This window comes from Heteronotia binoei, chromosome 15 (assembly GCF_032191835.1).
Source record: "Heteronotia binoei isolate CCM8104 ecotype False Entrance Well chromosome 15, APGP_CSIRO_Hbin_v1, whole genome shotgun sequence".
Taxonomy (NCBI): Eukaryota; Metazoa; Chordata; class Lepidosauria; order Squamata; family Gekkonidae; genus Heteronotia; species Heteronotia binoei.
In genome coordinates this window covers 17,105,377-17,125,837 of record NC_083237.1, presented here as the reverse complement: position 1 = coordinate 17,125,837, position 20,461 = coordinate 17,105,377, and the positions used below count along the sequence as shown (strand labels likewise).

At 47.6% G+C, this 20,461-nt stretch overlaps 1 protein-coding gene across 1 annotated transcript; it reads right to left on the bottom strand.

The window, feature by feature from the left end:
- Window positions 1-3,772: 3,772 nt before the first annotated feature.
- LOC132584113 (sulfotransferase 1C2-like) lies at window positions 3,773-9,649 on the bottom strand. Its single transcript, XM_060255913.1, has 8 exons — window positions 9,523-9,649; window positions 8,194-8,377; window positions 7,937-8,065; window positions 7,756-7,853; window positions 7,020-7,146; window positions 6,212-6,306; window positions 5,511-5,691; window positions 3,773-3,970 (listed from the first exon to the last, which is right to left on the bottom strand). The coding sequence occupies exons 2-8, from the start codon at window positions 8,366-8,368 to the stop codon at window positions 3,858-3,860; spliced, it is 918 nt and encodes a 305-aa protein (XP_060111896.1). The 5' UTR covers window positions 8,369-8,377; window positions 9,523-9,649; the 3' UTR covers window positions 3,773-3,857.
- Window positions 9,650-20,461: the final 10,812 nt, after the last annotated feature.

The window sequence follows — 20,461 nt, the reverse complement described above, 5'->3', positions numbered from 1 at the left end:
GGCGGGGTGGGATGGGGGCCCGGGTGGTCAGGTGCCAGCGAACAGTTGGGCCCCGCTCAGCCGTGGGCTTTGGGTTTTCATACACCCAGTTTGCTGTCCAGTGCAGTTCCTGCCCCTGTTGGTCAGCTGGTAGGCGCTGGGGCGCCCCCTGCAGCCCCTCCTTCGCTGCCCACACCGGGCATTTGGCCAGGTGGTGGTCAGCAGGGGGCCCAGTTGCGGGGTGCATGGCCTTCAACTCAAGTGGGTGGGTGGTTCTACCCCCCGAACCCCTATGCGAGTATCCCCTTCCACGCTCTCCCCTACGGCGACACTTCTTTGCCGTTGGGGGATCATCTGACGGCGGCCACACGGGAGAGAATCCTCCGTGGGGAGTACGTCGATGTTTTCGGTCTCCTGTTCAGGGAGCTCGAAAAAAAAAGTAAGGAGGAGCTCGACGACAGGGACAAGGAAAAGATAAAGCGCAGGAAGGTTGACAGGGCCTGGGCGAATTGGTTGCCCGGCTTTCTGATCTATGCCGGGGTCATCGCAAGGGCACAGCCGGCCAGGGCGGCCGCCCTCTTTCAATATATAGACATAGTTTATAGGGCTTATACGGACTTCGCCGGGGCAGCATGGCTGCAATACGACGAAGCCTTCCGGATGCGGGCCGCTGTCAATCCCGGAATGCCGTGGGACCAAATAAATCAACAGCTGTGGTTGCAGCTGATGGCCCCGGCAAAACCAAACTCCGGGGATAGGTCCGACAGCGGTCATTTGGTGCAGGGAGCACAGCAACAACAGACTACCCCAGGTGCCCGCGTCTCCGCGGGCCAGCCGGATCATTCCCGGTTGTTGTGCTGGGAGTTCGCTTCCAAGGGGGTCTGCCCCAAGGAGCCCTGTAAATTTCGTCACGAGTGCCCGCTGTGCAGTGGGCCCCACGCACTGTCGGCCTGCAGTAGAGCAAAGCCCGGAGCGGGCGGTAAGCGCCCCGGAGGCGGAGGCGGCAGTTCGCAGCCACCTGGAAAAGGGCCACAGCCCCATCCGCCGGCCGGCTCCCAGTAGGTTGTTGGCCACATACCCGTGCTGGGCTGATGCTAGTTATTTCTGGGATGGTTTTGCTCTGAGGTGAACAGGTTGTCGGGGATAAAAGATCCAAGGTAGGCAGTCCTCCGTGGAGGGTTAGGGGGTCGGCCTAATGTTTACCAATTTTGTGCACGTTGCTGATTGTGGTTTGTTTTTCAGGTGCTGTGGCTCGGGGTGAGAGAAGGCGGGTTCTCATCCGCGGGCGCAGCATGGTCCGTTGGGGCTGCCCATTTCGCCGGACGGCTCCTGGGGCACCCAGCCCGGTCTCAGTGCAAGGGCAGACGTAAGGCCAATTGGGCCCTTCCAGGGTCTTGGAGGAGGGATTAGGTTTTTCCCCCTCATCCGGCCATTCGGGTCATTTAAGTCGACCTGTACCGGCCGGATGGTGTTTAATTATTGGATTTGGGTAACCGGGCCTTTGTAGAGGAAGTTTGGCAGGGGGTGCGGTTGGCTCTGGGCCACCCGTTGGGGCGCTAATGCCTAAGCAGAGGCTTGGCATTGGCGGTGGCTGGATTAGGTTTGGCCATTGGGTTTTCCAGGGGAGCACCTATGGCCTAGCACCGTTGGTGCGGTGGTATGCAGGAACCGTAGATGGGCTAAACGGCTCAGTACGGTGATGCAGATCACAGAGAGCCTCACCTGGTTGGATCTTTCCATGGGGATTGATGCCAGCCCGGTTGGTGATGGCTGCGGGCCTGGCCGCTCAGTACAACCCGATTACGGCGGGTTTGTGCTGGGGGCAGGGTGGCTCGCCCTTTGGACAAGGCGGGGTCCAGGTGTTGACCCCAGGGCTTGTCTGGTCTGGTTTTCCCTTCCCTGCCAGTTATGTTTGTTAATTCTAATAAAGCGGCCCGGTTTAAATCCCAACAATTGTGTCTGCCTCTTCATTCCGACTGGGGGGGCAAGGTCCGGCCCCTTCCCAGCCGAGCCAGCTGGCAAGCTATAGGCTGGGGGCCGTCTTTGCACCCCCGGAAGGAGGGAGGGGCACCAATATCACCCGACATACGGGTGTTTTGCAAGGCGCGGAGTTGGGGCTATATAAGCCCGGCTCCCGCCTTATTGCGCAGTTTTGTTTCGGCTCTCTGCCCGCCCGCCCTTCCCATTGGCAGTACAGGTACATGCCGGTCGCCTTTTGGGGCCAGGTAGGAATTTTTTCACTCCCACACAATTGGCCTATGTGGGGGTGTTTTTCGCCTACCTTGTACTGCCTAGTAGGTTAGGTTTTGTTGAGTATTAGTTCGGTCGCAGGCTGGATTAGGTTTGGCCATTGGGTTTTCCAGGGGAGCACCTATGGCCTAGCACCGTTGGTGCGGTGGTATGCAGGAACCGTAGATGGGCTAAATGGCTCAGTACGGTGATGCAGATCACAGAGAGCCTCACCTGGTTGGATCTTTCCATGGGGATTGATGCCAGCCCGGTTGGTGATGGCTGCGGGCCTGGCCGCTCAGTACAACCCGATTACGGCGGGTTTGTGCTGGGGGCAGGGTGGCTCGCCCTTTGGACAAGGCGGGGTCCAGGTGTTGACCCCAGGGCTTGTCTGGTCTGGTTTTCCCTTCCCTGCCAGTTATGTTTGTTAATTCTAATAAAGCGGCCCGGTTTAAATCCCAACAATTGTGTCTGCCTCTTCATTCCGACTGGGGGGGCAAGGGAGAAAAGTACTTCTTTCTCTACTTTCTCCATCCCATGCATTATCTTGTAAACCTCTATCATGTCACCCCGCAGTCGACGTTTCTCCAAGCTAAAGAGTCCCAAGCGTTTCAACCTTTCTTCATAGGGAAAGTGCTCCAGCCCTTTAGACACTTCTCTAACCACTTTTCTACTAGCTGGAAGCTAAAGGGTTTTTCAGACCATTGTGGAGAGCAGGACTTTGGGGATCAAAGTGGTAGCCAAAGGGAAGGTTCAGCATACATTTCCCTACAAACTTTTTTAAAATACTGAAAATGACATGTGACTTTGTTGTAGAAAAAGCTCAGCAGGAACTCATTTGAATATTAGGCCACACACCCTGATGCCAAGCCAGCTGGAACTGCGTTCCTGTGTGTTCCTGCTCAAAAAAAGCCCTGCTTATGCATAATATATCAAAATACATTAGGCAAGTCCGTTGAGAGATGTTGTTATCAAGGCTATTCTCCATTAATATAAATCTTCTCTAATCCATAGGCAGGAGGGGGAGGTGAAGTCACTCTGTGGTGGAGAAAGTTCCTTTCAGACTCTGATCCTTGGCTTGTACACTATTGTACTCCTTCTGGTGTTTGGTTTGAGGTTCCTGAACCCAGCACCTTTGGTTGGCTGCCCATGGCCTGGGCCATGAGAATGACAACATCACAAATCTGGCTCCTCCTCTTCCTGCCACTTGACTCTGATGTCAGGTGTGGATCCCATGCTTGCAGGTGTGGATCCTATGCTCAGTGAGTCCTGTGTCTGGAAAAGTTGAAGATTGCTTCCTGAGAAAGTTTTTCGGTATTTTGAAAAAAAACCCTCTGAAAATATTGATTGGGGCTCTGTCCCATTGTATTTAGTTCAAATATTTATGTCCTGCACTTCAGTTCACTGAATTCTGAAAGCGATAATAATGCAACAATTGCATAGAATTTAACAGTAATAGATACTATCAAAAATTCATTTACAAATGAAAGGAAACCCATAACCGAGAGAAATCACACTTGAAAACACAACAAAACCCTGTACACAAAATTTAGCTTGGTCGGCCTTAGTTTGAGGTTCATTTTATTTAGCACAGGAAACAATCCAGGCACATTTTGGTGTAAGTTTCACGGAATAACATAAAGGTGGGCTTACAGCTCTGTGCAGAAGGTCAGGCCAGTGCCCCCCAGTTTCCGAGCACAGACTTCATCCATCCGTTCACTCTGGGCCACTGTGAAGTGTTCCTTCCAGTTTCCTACAGCACCTGAAGGTGAGGGAAAAACCAAGCCAGACAAAAATGAACAATCTGCTTTCCTCCTTTCTTGGCCCCTTTTTTGACCTTCACTGAACTTCATTCTAAATAAATTTCTCTGCCACTTCCTTGCGCTTCTGAAGGTTGCCAGTGCAGACAACTTAAGGCAGTTTCTAGCCCAATATCAGGTCAGTAAAGAATCTGTCTTATCCAAGAGAGCTTGAACTTGCTTGGCCACCACTCAACTGAACACCTTGTCCAAAAGAGATAAATTGGCATCAGGGATTAAATTCTGAATGCCACCCCTCCGCACAGAGTTCATCACCATTCTCGGGATTCAGTCACATAGCCCCCCTCAGCTCTCTACTTTGAGCCATGAGGAGCAAATGTTAAAAATTGAAGAGTGGCATTCCTTCAAGTAACTTGCCCATATCTTCGTCAAACTACAGCAACTGAAATTCATCCAGATAAATGAGACTGCATTTTTTATGTTATTTTTATTGAAAGCCCACAGGTATGAAGAGTGGATATGGGAGGGGATTTAATCACTGTGCTATTTAGTTCATTAAAAATCCCCCCTGAGGTGTGTGTGTGGGGGAAAACAATAGGTGGGGAAATGGAAAGTTATCTGGAGAAATTCCTTCCCCATATCATCGAAGCCCAGTTTTTCTCTTTCCTGATCACAGCTTTTTAATCTCAAAGCAAATGTTAGACTCTCCAACCATAGATTTCCTGAGTATGGATACCTTATGGAGCCAGTTTGGTGTAGTGGTTAAGTGTGCGGACTCTTATCTGGGAGAACCGGGTTTGATTCCCCACTCCTCCACTTGCACCTGCTAGCATGGCCTTGGGTCAGCCATAGCTTTGGCAGAAGTTGTCCTTGAAAAGGCAGCTGCTGTGAGAGCCCTTTCCAGCCCCACCCATCTCACAGGGTGTCTGTTGTGGGGGAGGAAGGGAAAGGAGACTCTTCGGAGTGGAGGGCGGGATATAAATCCAGTATCTTCTTCTTCTTCTTCTTCCTTGGCCATCGTCTTGCTGGGAGCACAAACCACAAGAGGGAACCTCTCTCACAGAAACACACTCATGGGTCTGCATACATATGAGATCTGGTAGACTTATGGGCTTTTGTTGATCTTTGGTACTGTAGTCCAATGGCCAGCCCACTGTTCCAATTCTTAGCAATTACTTTACCCCACTTCCTCACACCTTCTTTCATTCTTTAAAGAGGTATAGAGTGAGGGCTATGAAGGAAAAGTACTTTCCAGCTTGCCTTTACTTGCCAATCTCCAATAATTATGCGCCAGAGCCATCTTGTAGATCAAATGTCATCAGGGCGTTCCCACAAGCCTGAATCTCGCTACTTCTTGGTTTAGGAACGAGGCACTGCTCCCACCTCCCTTGACAACATTTGGAGTCCAAAATTACTGTTTATATTTCTAAAGCTTACAGCTTACTTTTCCACAGCCAAAACAAATTATGCCACTTGACAAATCCGCAAAGAACTTTCTTCCCCTCTCAGAAGTGAGCCAAGAGGCTAACCTGTGACACTCACCTTTTCTCATGAAAGGTGACACAGCTTGATCCATAATGGAAGAAGGTATACTGCTGTAATTAGCCATTGGATTGGCTTTCATGCTCTCAAATGTTGTGTGCTGCACAATCCGTTTCAGAACTGGTTCTGTGAGCTCTATGCCAAGGAACTGGGCTACTTTCTGGATTTCCCGGGCTGGATCCTAGGGAGAGACAAGACTTCTGAGGGAAATTTAGGCTGCTGTTAAGCACTTGTTTCTTGCTCAACTTTGGCACTGCTGTAAGAACCCAACATAACAAAGTAATTCCTCAGAATATTTCTATCAGCAGCACTCCTTTGTAGTTAAAATAACTATGTTGAAGAGTTATGTTTGCATGTATGTATGAGACACATACATACACATATGTATGAAGCCCCATGGTGCAGAGTGGTAAAGCTGCAGTCCAAGCTCTGTTTACAATCTGAGTTCAATCCCAGCAGAAGCTGGGTTCAGGTAGCTGGCTCATGGTTGACTCAGCCTTCCATCCTTCCGAGGTTGGTAAAATGAGTACCCAGCTTGCTGGGGGTAAAGTGTAAATGACTGGGGAAGGCAATGGGCAAACCACCCCGTAAAAAGTCTGCCATGAAAACGTGAAAGCAATGTCACCCCAGAGTTGGAAATGACTGGTGCTTGCACAGGGGATTACCTTTATGAGACTCAGAGAGAAGGAAGAGTTTCTTACCTTCTTTATATCTTCATAAAAAAGGTACAGAACTGGATGTCGGTCCTTGGCTTCCCACCAGCCACAGACATGGTCAAACCAAGAGCCCCACGCAACTGCAGACACAAGGTGGAGAGTGAGTTGTAGAATTCTCACTTGCTCACTTCATTCATTGCCAATTGAAGTCTGTAACTTTTTGTATGGTTGGAAATAAAATAGTGAATAGCTATGCAGATTGATGGCATTTTCCCAGTTCCTTTTGTATTCTGCTAACCATTACTGCCCAGTTGCTATGGGGAAACTACTATGTACATAAAGTAGGGATGGCAATTTTTAGGTGAAGCTTGGAAGTCTCCCAGAATTACAATTGGTCTCCAGACTACCGAGATCGGTTCCCTGGATAAAATGTCTGCTCTGGAAGGTAAGCTCTATGGTAGTATACTCCACCAAGGTCCCTGTCCTTGCCAAACCATGCCTCCCCAAGGCTCCACCCCTAAAATCTCCAGGTATTTCCCAACTCAGAACTGGCAACCACCAGGCTGCAACCCACTTATGGCAACTCCAGCAAGGGCTTTCAAGAAAGTGAAAAACAGGCCATTTGCCATTTCCTTACCATGCAAAGTCTTCATTGGTAGTCTTCCATTTAAGTACTGACCAGCTTCGCTTCTGAGGTCTGATGAGATCAGGCTGAACCATGAAACCTTCCCTTTTTGCAAATTTTAGACCCATACTATGTCAAGAGGCTAGAGCCAGGGTGGGGGGCAAAAACTACCCCTCCCACACCAAGCACTTCCTGTTTCCCAGCTCCAGCTCCAGCCACTCCACTCACCCTTCCCAACAAGGTAATCTTCTAGAAACTGGTCCCAGTTTCCGGGCTCTGGCAACCCCTGGTTCATGCGATAGAAGTGAAAATAGGACACGGCATTGTCTTTGGCATTCCTGGCCACATAAATGACCTGTGGAAATACAGGAAGAGAAAAGAGAGCCCTCGCATCTGTCCCCTTACCTTTCCAGTCTGTAAGAGTCACTGTTATATCGTGGCAAGTTGTACATTTGGTGATGTTCCCTTATTGAACTGTTTAGTGACTTTCCCCTGATCCCTTAGGGCTGAAAAGCCTGTGCTGTAGATAGTTCAATTTCAATTTCTTCTCCTGGTAGTTAGCTATTAGTTTTTGCTCAAGCAGGTGCCAAGAAAGATTTTGTTCCAATAAAATTTTCAATCCCTCTGGCATGGTGTGCTTGTGGAATTATTACAGTCACCTTCCTCCATGTCCCCACTAAGAACAAATGAGTCAGTCAGCCTGTTTGGAATTCCTGGCCAGGATTATGATTATTCTTAGTCTGCAGACAGACTATTTCACAATTTCCAGAGCGTTAACTCCAAGATTGAGACCTGAGCTAAATTAAACCATGCACTCTACATACACTTTGAGGCCCTCTCCGTTTTTATTAGGACAGCAGGTTTCCACCTTTGAGCCCAGTAAATCAAGAAGAGGTCCCAGAGATTAGTCATATTCAGCCCCACCTGCCCCTCAGCCTCCTCCCCCCCCCTCAGTTGTCCTGACCTTGCAATTCTGTTCCCAGAAGGAAGGAGGCAAGAGCTGAATTGGGAGGTGGGTTTTGATGGTGCGTGGAGAAGGCATCACCTCTGCATCTTCCAGGCCTGAAACACCAGGAGGCAAGTCCAGGAGGGGTTCATGCTGAGAACCCCTTCTCCTGTTCTCTGAAACAGTACCTCCTACTCACCTGAAGTTAAGGGTTTGGGAAGGAACAAATCTATGAAGGGCATACGCTTGTGTGTTGGGGCCCGAGTGCATTTCTGTAGGTCCCCTCCCTGTTGGACCATGTCCACAATTTCCTGGATCCAGGTGGTCCCTGAGGGAGGTGAGGGGAAGAGACATGAAGAGCCTATAATTCATCCAGGGGCTTTCAGTTTCCCCAGCTCCATAGCCCTCCACCTTTTGCTTTGCCAGGACCTCTGGTGTCTCTTCCAGTTCTGCTACCTGCTTTGGGGTAAGTGCAGATCAGAAGATCGTCTGGCCGGGCTGCAAAGGCCCACAAGCGACCCCAGTTCTCTGCGGTATTACTGTGAAAAGGGACTCCCTCGACCTCCACTAGTTTTGCACGTTTGATGAAGTTGGCGTCCAAAACTTCCTGGTCAAATTCAAGATCCATCATCTAGAGACCCTACAAAAGAAACAGTATGAATGCTGAAAGTATCTCCCCTCCCCTCTCCTAAATAAATAGTGCCACTCCTTCAATACTCGATGCCACCTGTTTGCCAATCTCCAGATGGGGCCTGGAGATCTCATGGAATCACAACTGATCTCCAGACTACAGAGATCAGTTCCCATTGAGAAAAGGGCTGCTTTGGAGGGTAGACTCTATGGCAGGTAGGCTTCCCAATCTCCAGGTCCCAGAGGGGGATCCCCCGGTTTTACAGGCTTCTCCCCTCCCCCACCCCACAGCCATCATGCACCACCATGAACGATTCCCATAGGGAATGATGGGGAATTGAGCTGCTGGTATCGGGGGCTCTGGGGGGGGCTGTTTTTTGAGATAGATGCTCCAAATTTTCAGTATAGCATCTAGGGCCTCTCCCCAAAATACCTCCCAAGTTTCAAAAAGATTGGACCAGGGGGTCCAATTCTATGAGCCCCAAAGGAAGGTGCCCCAATCCTTCATTATTTCCTATGAAAGGAAGGCATTTAAAAAGATGTGCAGTCCCTTTAAATGTGATGGCCAGAACTCCCTTGGAGTTCAATTATGCTTGTCACACCCTTGCTCTTGGCTCCACCCCAATGTCTCCTGGATCCACCCCCAAAGTCCCCAGATATTTCTTGAATTGGACTTGGCAACCCTAATGGCAGGGGTGGCCAAATTTGTTTAATGTAAGAGCCACATAGAATAAATTCTATTCAAGAGCCACAAGACATGAATATCAGATGCTTGTGAGAAGGAAGGAAGGAAATAGATGGGGAGGGGAGGGAGGGAGAGGTAGAAAGAAAGCAACTAACTTTAAAATATGTTCTCCAAGCCACCAGCTGGTATGGCTTGGAGAAGTGATTTAAAGAGACAAATGCCTTCTCCAAGCCAGCCAACAGGGCAGTGGGGGCTTCAAGACCCACACAATATGTGTGAACGAACCACATGCGGCTCCCGAGTCACAGTTTGGCCCCCCCTGCCCTATGGCATCATAGCCTGTTGAGGTCCCTCTCCTTCCTAAACCCTCCCTTCCCCAGACTTCACTCCCAAAATATCCTGGAATTTCCCCACCCAAAGTTGGCAACCCCAGAGGGCACTACTGTAAAAAAAAAAGCACATCCACTTACCGATTTTACTCCCCTGTCAAGCAAGTCACAGTTCCTTACTTTATTTTTTCTTGCTCTGGCTTCCTGGTTTGCTTCCTGAAACCTTTGCTGGTTTGCGCAGGGCCTTTGGAACAGATTGGGTGTATCTGATTGTGAGAGGGAGCAGAGGGTGGCTGAACACGTGGATGAAGTGTCTGGCATGACAGGACTGGGCATTTTGCCAGGACTTTCCCTTCAAGTTACTTGACAGATTTCATAACAGATTAAGACAGAAGGCACCTAAGGGTATTGCATGCCAGAGAGCTGCAGCTTCTACCATGGGCGCCATAGATTGAGAAATCTATGTCCTCTCAAAAGAAGAAATATGGTAACCTCAAATAACAGGCTTCTTTGTTCCTTGCTGTCTGCATTGTTTGGATCTTTACAGAAATATATAAAAGGTAACTGAATCCTTATAATTTAAAGGTGCAATAACATCCCTGGGAATAATTGTACTTTGCTTCCAAAATAATTTGTAGCAAATTCAGAAATGGAATCTCAGCTTTACGTAAGTGCAGGTATGAGGTAGCTGCGCCTTTCTTTTAAACAGTGTCACCTGCCTTGTTTGATTATACCAATAACTAAGCCTCAGTGTTTTGTTTGCACTCATTTTGAAATTGGGAGTGGGAACCGTGGCTCTGTAGTAGAGCACCTGCTTGGTGTGCAGAAGGTCCTAGGTTCAGTCACCAGAATCTCTAGTCTAAATGAAGCAGGTAGTAGGAGATGTGAAAGACTCCTGCCCAAGTCCCTGCAATGTTGCTACCAGTCTGAGGAAACGATAGCGACCGAGAGATCTGATTTAGAATAGGGGAGCTTCATCTGTCCCATGTGGGTGTGTGGTTGTAAAAATAATTAAATGCACACAAGTCTTTAAAAATACTAAACTTCTGTCAAAACTTTAATTCAACATGTCAAATACACAGGGCTTTTTTTGAGCCGGAATGCAGTTCTGGCTGGCTTAGCATCACGGGTGTGGCCTAATATGCAAATGAGTCCCTACTGGGCTTTTTCTACAAAAAAGGCCCTGCAAATACATAAAGTCAAGTGGCAAACAATAAGGTACTGGACCATGAAAAGGAACCAGAAACAGCCCTTATTTTTGCCTTTTGAGTGTGTTGTGTTAATGTTTTGTTTGTTTCTGTTGTCATTCTTTACGGTTCAGTACCCTCCATAGGATTCCATGAGAGAGAGAGAGATCCATGGTTTCTGGCATCAATGCATTTGCATGAACATTAAACAACCTGCAGTTCTCAGTCTCACATTTCATACAGAGAGTCTATAATGTCCCCCTTTGGCTGTGGGTTCCCAGGTCAGAGTACTCACTCAAGTACCCATTCTCCAGTCCATTCAGCAGAGACAAGCTGGCTCAAAACATCAGCTGCTCATTTGCAAGGAGGCAACTCCAACAACCAACATTCTCAGCTAACATACAAAACTGGAAACTGAAACAAGAGCTCTGTCATTCGGACCAAACAAAATCTCTCAAATATTAGGAAAGGAGCAGACTGCTCAATTACATACATCTCTCTCTCTCTCTCTCTCTCTCTCTCTCTCTCTCTCTCTCTCCTGCTGTTATTGAACTATTAATGACTTCTAGAAGGATAGATTATATTTTTCTAGCATAACTTTGTCCAAAAGAGCATTCACTCTCCTGGCATTTACACTCATAAAGGATGGGGCTATGGCAGGATAAGAGAATGCAGCACATTATCATGGAGTGAAAGCCCGTCAGCACATCTCACTAGTGGAAGATGTGGGACTCACAAACTGTTCCTTGGTGTGTAAAGAGGGATGGGTAAGGAAATTCCTGGAGATTTGAATGTCCCAACACAGGCCTGACAATCCTAGGCAAAGGTGCAGATCAGAGAAAGTCATGGCAGCAAAAGGGTGGTGGTAGAAGTCACCACCTGTCCCACAACTTCACTGTCTGAAGACACTGCTCTCACCTCAGAGCTGACCCTGCCTGAAAGTCCCGGCATAAGGATTCTTATCTCTCCATGAGCTAAAATCTAAAAGGATAAGAGGCAGAGATTTCTGGCTTGTAGCACCACACAGCTGTAGAACTGGTATCCAACAGAAGTTTTCCCGGAACTTAAAAGTTCCAGATATTCCAGAGGAAATATATATTAGTGTTTTGTTTTGCTGAACCCGCTCTTTATGACTGTGGCCTAAGGATTTGATTTGTCCCTTGAATAAACAATTTTATTGGTAACATATGGTAGCAGAACTAAATCTACAACTTATAAAAAACTTAAAGTAAAAGAAAGATCTTTCTACCCCATATCTTACTTTCCCCCCACCCCTCCCTCTGTTACTTGACCCCCGCCAGTGTTATTTTCTTTTAAAAAGCAAGTATTAAAGGTACCCTTAACTATTAAGAAAAAAAAAACCCAAAGGTTATATTCTTATTTTAAAAATCTTAATCATCATCAAAGATTGTCCAATGTCCTTTTATTTTCCACTCTTTTTCTACGTATCTTCTGAATTTCTTCCACTCCAACTTAAAAAGTTCCAAATCATCGTCTCTTAATTTTCTTGTTAATTTGTCCATTTCACTCCATGACATAACTTTTGTAATCCAATCCCATTTCTCTGGTATTTTTTCTTGCTTCCACAGCTGCGCATACAATGTCCTAGCAGCTGAGAGCAAGTACCATATTAAAGTTCTATCTTCTTTTGGAAATTTTTCCATTTGTAGTCCCAGCAGAAAAATCTCTGCCACTTTGTTAAATTCGTATCCCAAAATCTTAGAAATCTCTTGCTGAATCATCTGCCAAAACATTTTAGCCCTTTCACAAGTCCACCACATATGGTAGAAAGAGCCTTCATGCTTTTTACATTTCCAACACCTATCTGGCATCTTGTTGTTCATCTTTGCTAATTTTTTTGGAGTCATATACCATCTATACATCATCTTAAAACAGTTTTCTTTAATACTATGACATGTTGCGAGTTTCATAGAGTTCTTCCACAGATATTCCCAAGATTCCATCTTTATTTCTTTATTTACATTAATTGCCCATTTTATCATTTGAGATTTCACTACTTCATCTTCTGTAGACCATTGTAAAAGTAATTTGTATACTTTTGAAATTAATTTCTCATTATCTCCAAGCAGAACTCTTTCCATTTCTGTTTGCTCTTTCCTTATTCCTTCAGTTTTAATATCATTCTCCACCAAGCTTTTTATTTGTTGCATTTGAAAACAATCATATTTGTAACTCAGTTCTTCTGCAGTTTTCAGTTCTATTTTCCCACTTTGTATTTTTAGTAACTGGTTGTATGATAGCTGTTTTTCTTTGGCTGTTTTAGCCGTTAACTTTATCACTTCAGCTGGCACTATCCACAAAGGTCTCCTCTCATCACCATATTTCTTATACTTTATCCATACATTTAGTAGACTACTTCTTATATAATGGTGAGAGAAAAGGCCATCCATCTTCTTTTTTCCGTAATACAAGTATGCATGCCAGCCGAATTTTTTTCCATGGCCTTCCAGCACTAAGAGTTTTTTATTTAACAACGTTATCCATTCTTTCATCCATACTAAACAAACTGCTTCATGATACAATTTCAAATCTGGTAGTTGGAATCCACCTCTCTCTTTTGCATCTGTCAAAATTTTCATTTTAATTCTTGGTTTCTTCCCGGCCCACACAAATTCTGAAATTTGATTTGTGACACTCTTTATAGCGTTTTGGTTTGATGTTTTTGTGTGGTCTGCTTCATAGTAAGTTTTTGATCATTCTGTCAAATGTTTGGCTATATTTTTCATGGCTGTTTTGAAAGCTTTCCAGTAGGGTTGCCAAGTCCAATTCCAGAAATATCTGGGGACTTTGGGGGTGGAGCCAGGAGACTTTGGGATGGAGCCAGGAGACACTGGGGTGGAGCTAGGAGCAAGGGTGTGACAAGCACAATTGAACTTCAAAGGGAGTTCTGTCCATCACACTTAAAGGGTCCTCACAACTTTTTAAATCCCTTCCTTCCCTCCACCCTCCCCTTCTCCAATTCCCTAACCCCAGAGGCGGAGTGGAGCAGGCAACGCTGCCACGCTTCTTCCGCCTCTTCCCCGCCCCACCGCAGCCGCTCTTCCGAGATGGACCCAGCCTGAGCCCATCTCGGAGGAGCAGCCACGGTGAAGCGGAGAAAAGGTGTCAGCACAGCGGCGTCGCCCGCCCTGCTCTGCCTCCGAGGTGAAACCAGAGAAGGAGAGGGTGGAGGCAGGCCAGGAGCGCGGCGAGCCGCGAGTCCGGGTCCTAGAAGGACCCAGACTCGCGGCCCGCCACGCTCCTGGCCCACCCCCACCCACCCCCTCTCTGACTCCACCTCAGAGGCAGAGTGGAGCGGGTGATGCCGCCGTGCCGCCGCTGCCCCCTTCCCAGCCCATCCCAGCTGCTCCTCCGAGATGGGCCCAGCCTGAGCCCATCTCGGAGGAGCAGCCACGGTGAAGCGGAGAAGAGGCAGCAGCTGTGCAGCGGCATTGCCCACTCCGAGATGGGTTGGCTCGCCACGCTCCTTGGCGCCGTTTCCCCCCTCCCCCCACTTCCGTTTTTTTGACGAGTGGGGGAAGAGGCTGGAAATCCTGGGGTCCCCCACCAGAGCGGGAGGGTTGGGAAGCCTAGTTTTAACCTATGTAGTAGAATGAGATGGGAAGGAAGCAGATTCCTGAAACAATGAAATGGAATGTACCATTTAATGACAGACAGCAGAGAGATCTTCTAATGGTTCCATGCAAAAAAAAAATCTCACAAGTATCATAGATGTAGGATAGGCTTCTCAACCCCCCCGCCCTGGCGGGGGACCCCCGAATTTGCAGCCTCCTCCCCCGATCTCCAAAAATCTGGAAGCGGGGGGAGGGACGCTGCCGCAGCAACACCAGTGCCGCCACCAGCGCCGCTGGCCCGGGCCCGGGCACAGGCAGCAGCCGCCGTCGTCGCCATCACCGCTGCCATCGCTGCTGCCACTGCAGCCCGAGCTACAGGCTGCCTGAGGAGAGCGGCAGAGGGTCTCCTCTCCCTCCGTCCCACCAGGCCCCGGTCACTCTGCAATTCATCCTCCAGTATGCCAGTTTGGTGTAGTGGTTAAGTGTGCGGACTCTTATCTGGGAGAACCGGGTTTGATTCCCCACTCCTCCACTTGCACCTGCTGGAATGGCCTTGGGTCAGCCATAGTTATCACAGAGGTTGTCCTTGAAAGGGCAGCTGCTGTGAGAGCCCTCTCCAGCCCCACCCACCTCACAGGGTGTTTGTTGTGGGGGAGGAAGGTAAAGGAGATTGTGAGCCGCTCTGAGACTCTTCGGAGTGGAGGGCGGGATATAAATCCAATATCTTCTTCTTCTTCTTCTTCTTCTTCTTCTTCTTCTTCTTCTTCTTCTTCTTCTTCTTCTTCTTCTTCTTCTTCTTCTTCTATGAACTACAGACCCCAGCATGCTGCACGACTTTAAGGCATGCCGGTCTATCTTGCGCCGCCGTAATCCACTTCAGACCACACACCCCAGCTTTCCTTGCGCCAACCCGCCCTCACCCCCTGCCTAGATGCATTCTGGGATTCATAGTTCTGTGCTTCCCGACGAAGTTTCTCTCTTCTGTCGGCTGTTGCCCATGCGTGAAAGAGCCACAAGTGGCTCCTGAGCCACAGTTTGGCCAGCCCTGCCCTATGAGGTCACCGTAAGTCAGCTGTGATCTGACATCCCTTTCCACCATCACCGCACAGCATCCAACTAACTCTATGCTGAGAGAATGTTATGGCTTTCCCTGAAAGCAGCTGTGGCAGGCAGTGGGGCAGATCTAGCCATCCCTCCGTGGATTTTTTTGCTACCTGTCCCTTTTTCAGCCATCTGTTTTGACCACCAGAAAGTTGGTTTCTTTGATTTCTTGACAAAGAAGCTCCCATCGTAACTCACCTCATATTGTTGTGAGCCGCCCTGAGCCTGCTTCGGCGGGGAGGGCGGGATATAAATCAAGTCAAATAAAATAAATAAAATGATAAATGCATCGCCTGCTGCCTGAACCTTCTCACTGGGGATGCCAGGGATTGAACCTGAGACCTTCTGCATGCTAAATAGATCCTTTGCCACCAAGCCCTAAAAGGAGGTGCCAGGCTGCACGGCAGAAGAGAAGCAGTGGATGAGTTCTTGGAATCTGTCATTCTGCCTTCATAGGATGGAGTTAAGTTTGGGAAAAAGTCACAACTCGGGGAGCAATGAGGAATTGCCAACTGAGCCCTTAAATGGCCGAGTTCCCTTGTGGCTTATCTCTTAAATAAAAAGAACAAAGTCATTAGGTGCTTGTGACCTCTGAGCTTCACGCCCAAAAAAGGTTCGCTGATAAGAGTCTTGACGAAAATGGCTGGGCGAACGCAGGTCGTCATCTTGTTTTTCATTGGAATGAGCTTTGTACAAAACAACACAGGTAAGAGAAATGCATGCTGTTGGCTGAAGGAGATGGAATGTTGTATCGAAGATTTACACCGGTGGCAAACTTGCTGTTATGGACTTTAACCCAAGAGGGGAAGGGACTCTGTTAATTTCAGGCAGCTCTTAACGGTTCCCGAATTGGAATGTGCTTTTAATTTGGTGTGGACTTAGTTGACAGGGTTTTTAGACAGCTCTGTATAACAGAGATGATACTCCCCGCCTGTTACTGGCAGTGCCTTTGATTTTAATCTGAGACGTTAGCTATAATTTATGAGGTGAGTTGAGCCTCTTGGCCAGGTTTTTAAGAAAAGTTACCGATTAAGCTGGAAAGTCGGGGAGGGAACAGTTTCAGAATCCATAAAACTAGACTTATTTAAGTGTCACAATATAAGAGCTGGAAGGGACCTTAAGGCTCATCTAGTCCAACCCCCTGCACAAAACTAGACATTCACAACAACCTCCCCGCAACTCACCCAGTGACCCCTGCTGTATTCCCAGAAGGCAGAAAAACTCCAGGATTCCTGGGCCACTCTCACCTGGAGGGAAATTCCTTCCTGACTCGAAAGTGGTGGCCAGCATTCCCCTGGAAATGTAAGAAAGGGCGACAAGGGCCAAGCACTGGCTTGTCCCTTCCTGCCCTCCCTCTCACCAGCTGTCTAAATTTGGTGTAGATCAGAGGTGGCCAAACTTGCTTAACGTAAGAGCCACATAGAATAAACATCAAATGTTTGAGAGCTGCAAGACATGAACGTCAGATGTTTGAGAGTGGCAAGACATGGACATTAGATGTTTGAGAGCGGCAACACATGGACATTAGATTTGTGAGAGCTGGCCAGGGAGGGAGGGAGGCAAATAGATGGTGAGAGGGAGTTGAGAGAAAGAAAGCAACTTTAAATGCATTCTCCATGGTGCCAGTAGGATGTACTTGGGGGCTGTATCCATATCAATATAGAGGGAATTGGGGCCAATTGGGGCTAACAAAAGTAGAAGCAACAAGACAGGCAGAAAAGGCTTCTGGCATTTTACAGTTGAAGAAAAGAGGAACTAAGTAAGAGTAGCCTGTAACATTCTTAGAACCAAGGCAGACTGGTAAGTTACTGTATGCGCATCAGTAGGGGCCTTCCATATAGGCTTCAGTATCTAACTGATGGTTTGTGACCGGGGAAAGCACCCCGATTTATCAATAGGAAACTGAAATACCAACGGTCTGTTTTCCGTGTGCCTGACTGGAAAGTCCCATACTCTCCTATGCTGCTGTATGTAATGTACCGGACCTAGAACCACTGATCTGTAACCAGTACCCATCAGTTCATGTTCAGTAGTGTGCGGTCGCATGTAACCAGGTGACCTATGTTTGAAATGGTATAAAAGATTTGTGTTTCACTGTGTCCTTTGCTCAGACTCCCACCTTTGTGGCAGATGCCAGGGGGGTCTGGCCCGCACGTGTGTATATTAATAAACGAATGCTGTTTTTCCTGATTACGCCTCAGACCTCCTCTGCTATTGCACCCGCTTTAACTTACAAGGTGGGGTCTTCCTGCAACAATGCTAAGGATTATGTTTCAGGAGGCATTTGGATTGGAATATGTATCTAAATCACTGTATGAGTTTTTATTCAATGACTATCCTTGGTCACCAATTTTTTATACGGTGCCCAAAATACATAAGCCCAATAACCGCCCCCTGGTTGCCCCATCATTTTCAGGTTTAGTTCCATCTTGGAAGCACTTGCTAAATATTTCAATTCCATCTTGAAACCTTTTGTGGAATCTATGAATTCTTATATTAAAGATACCAGGGATCTTATAGTGAAATGTGAGGATTTAGCTTTCCCAGAGGATGTAGTACTAATAACGTTCGATGTGGCATCCTTATACTCATATAGTCTCCATGAGGAAGCCAAGACTATCTTAGAGGACATGTTTAATAAGAGGGAAAAGGGATGGGCACAGACCCGAACCTGAACTAAAATCTGGCCCGGACTTTACTTTGTTTGAGGTTCGGACAGCTTGGTTTGAAAGTCACATGTTCAGACCAGGAAGTAGGGTTGCCAATGCCCAGGTGGGGGCAGGGGATCCCCCGGTTTGGAGGCCCTCCCCCTGCTTCAGGGTCATCAGAAAGCGGGGGGAGGGAAGGTAAATGTCTGCTGGGAATTCTATTATTCCCTATGGAGATTTATTCCCATAGAAAATCATGGAGAATTGATCCACGAGTAACTGGGGCCCTGGGGGGGGCTGTTTTTTGGGGTAGAGGCACCAAAGTTTCAGTACAGCATCTAGTGCCTCACCCCAAAATACCTCTCAAGTTTCAAAAATATTGGACCAGGGGGTCCAATTCTATGAGCCCCAAAAGAAGATGCCCCTATCCATTATTTTCTATGGAAGGAAGGAATTGAAAAGGTGTGCCATCCCTTTAAATGTGAGGGCCAGAATGCCCTTTGGAGTCCAATTATGCTTGTCACAGCCTTGATCTTGGCCCCACCCCTAATGTCTCCTGGCTTCACCCCCAAAGTCCCCAGATATTTCTTGAATTGGACTTTGCAACTTTCTGCCTGGTTCAGAACCTCTCATGCACTCTTGGCAAAGAAACTCCATCCATGGAGTTTCGTGCTGAAAAGTGGGTATGGGTGGGTGTTTTCAGCCATTGAGGGACCAACAGTGACAATCTGAAGATGATAGGCAAATCTGATTTCCAATGACAGGCATCGATCTGATTTCCTCAGGATGGAGGGGGTGGGGTATATATAAGCACTGGAGGCACATTCCTGTCCTCTGTTTGCGTCTGGTTTTTGCGAGTCTTGTTCTTCTTGCAGGTGAAAGAATATATTTTAGTGGATTGCGGGAGGAGGGGGGGATTACTGGGGTGAGTGGAGAAACCTGTTGAATCTCCTGGCCTCTATACAAACTGCCAGAGTAAAAGCATCACCTCTCTCTTTTTTTTCTTTTCCTTGCATTCAGAGCTACATTTCTCTCCCCCCCCCCATCTTTTTCTTCACTGTGAAGAGTGGGAAACATGGGTAGATTTTTTTCATATAAAACATGTTTTTTATTTGATTTGGGGTTGGACTGTTCACTTTTGCGGGTTCTGAAAACTGCCCTTTTCTCTGCATGCTGGCTGTGGGGTCCCCTTTCTGCTCCTCCAAAAAGCACCCTGTTTCTTCCTGCATTGCTTGGGTCTCTGCCTGGGGGGTTTCCTCTCTCCTCTCCCACTCAGGCACCCAAACTACCTGCAAATTTCTGAGGGGCTTGGCTAACTGCCCTCTTCCCTGGTTGTGGGGTACCCTTTCTGCTCCTCCACAAAAGCATCCTTTCTCCTCTGTTACATATTTCCACACATTCCCTTAGCTAGTCCACTAGTGCCCCCTCCCATTGCTGCGCAGTGAATCCCGGTTGCCAGGCTTGTTTGTCCCTGTCACCTTCCCAGGTAGGATGGAAGGCTTGGTCCCAATTAGTCATCATGTCACCACGGCTGGGTGGCTGGTCCCAGGAAGACACAGCCACTTGCAGTCATGTGGGTGGTCCCTGCGGAAGTACTCTGGGAGTCTGATACCTGTAGCTTAACCAGGTCCACACTGTAGTGTCTCAAAATGACACTGGACAACTCCCCCCAAAACAGTTTCCTGGAGGCATCTTGCTTAGTGGTCTGCTACTTGGATCCTCCCAAATCTGACATGCATGCAACATATGTGGGCCATGTGGAGGGTCAGCCCAGGGAGGAATTGTGTGCGTTGAAGGCCTCTAGCTCACCCAGGTCAGTTTTTGTCACTCCTGAACCAGCAGAGTGACATTCCATTGAAAAGCATTGCACTGAATTACCTTTTTTAGGGGTCTGCAACTCAGCCCCCTGAAGTCCAATGTGGACCAAACTTGGTGGGTACACTGAGGAGAGTGATCTGGAGACAACCTGCTATTTTGGAGCTTTGAAGCCTTGTGAGGGCTTTATAAAAACCGGACCAGTTTGCGAACTGGTTCGCAAACCAGGCTGTGGTTTGGTTTGCGAACTGGTCCGGGAACTGGTCTGGTTCCATTTGTGAACCAAACCAGCATTTTCTGGTCTGTGCCCATCCCTAAGAGGGAGTATCTGAATCCACCAATCCATTTTCTGATGGACCTCAGAGACTACGTTTTAGAACAAAACTACTTCAGGTACCTGGATAAGTTCCATTTACAAGTTAAGGACATTGCAATGGGCAGCCCATTGGCACCTGACACTGCAAATTTATTTGTGGATAACTCTGAACTCAAATGGATATCTAATGCTAGAACTAACCCCTTTTACGGTCACATAGTCCTCTACAGGAGATACATTGATGATCTGATTTTCCTGTACAGAGACAAATTTAATATCAAGGAGTTCCAGAACTGGTTTAATCAGCTACACCACTCTATCAAATCTGAAGGGTGATGGGATCCCAATAGAATATCTTATTTAGGCAGAGTGGTAAAGCAGCAGTACTGCAGTACTGTGAGCTGAACTCTCTGCTCACGACCTGAGTTCTATCCCAAT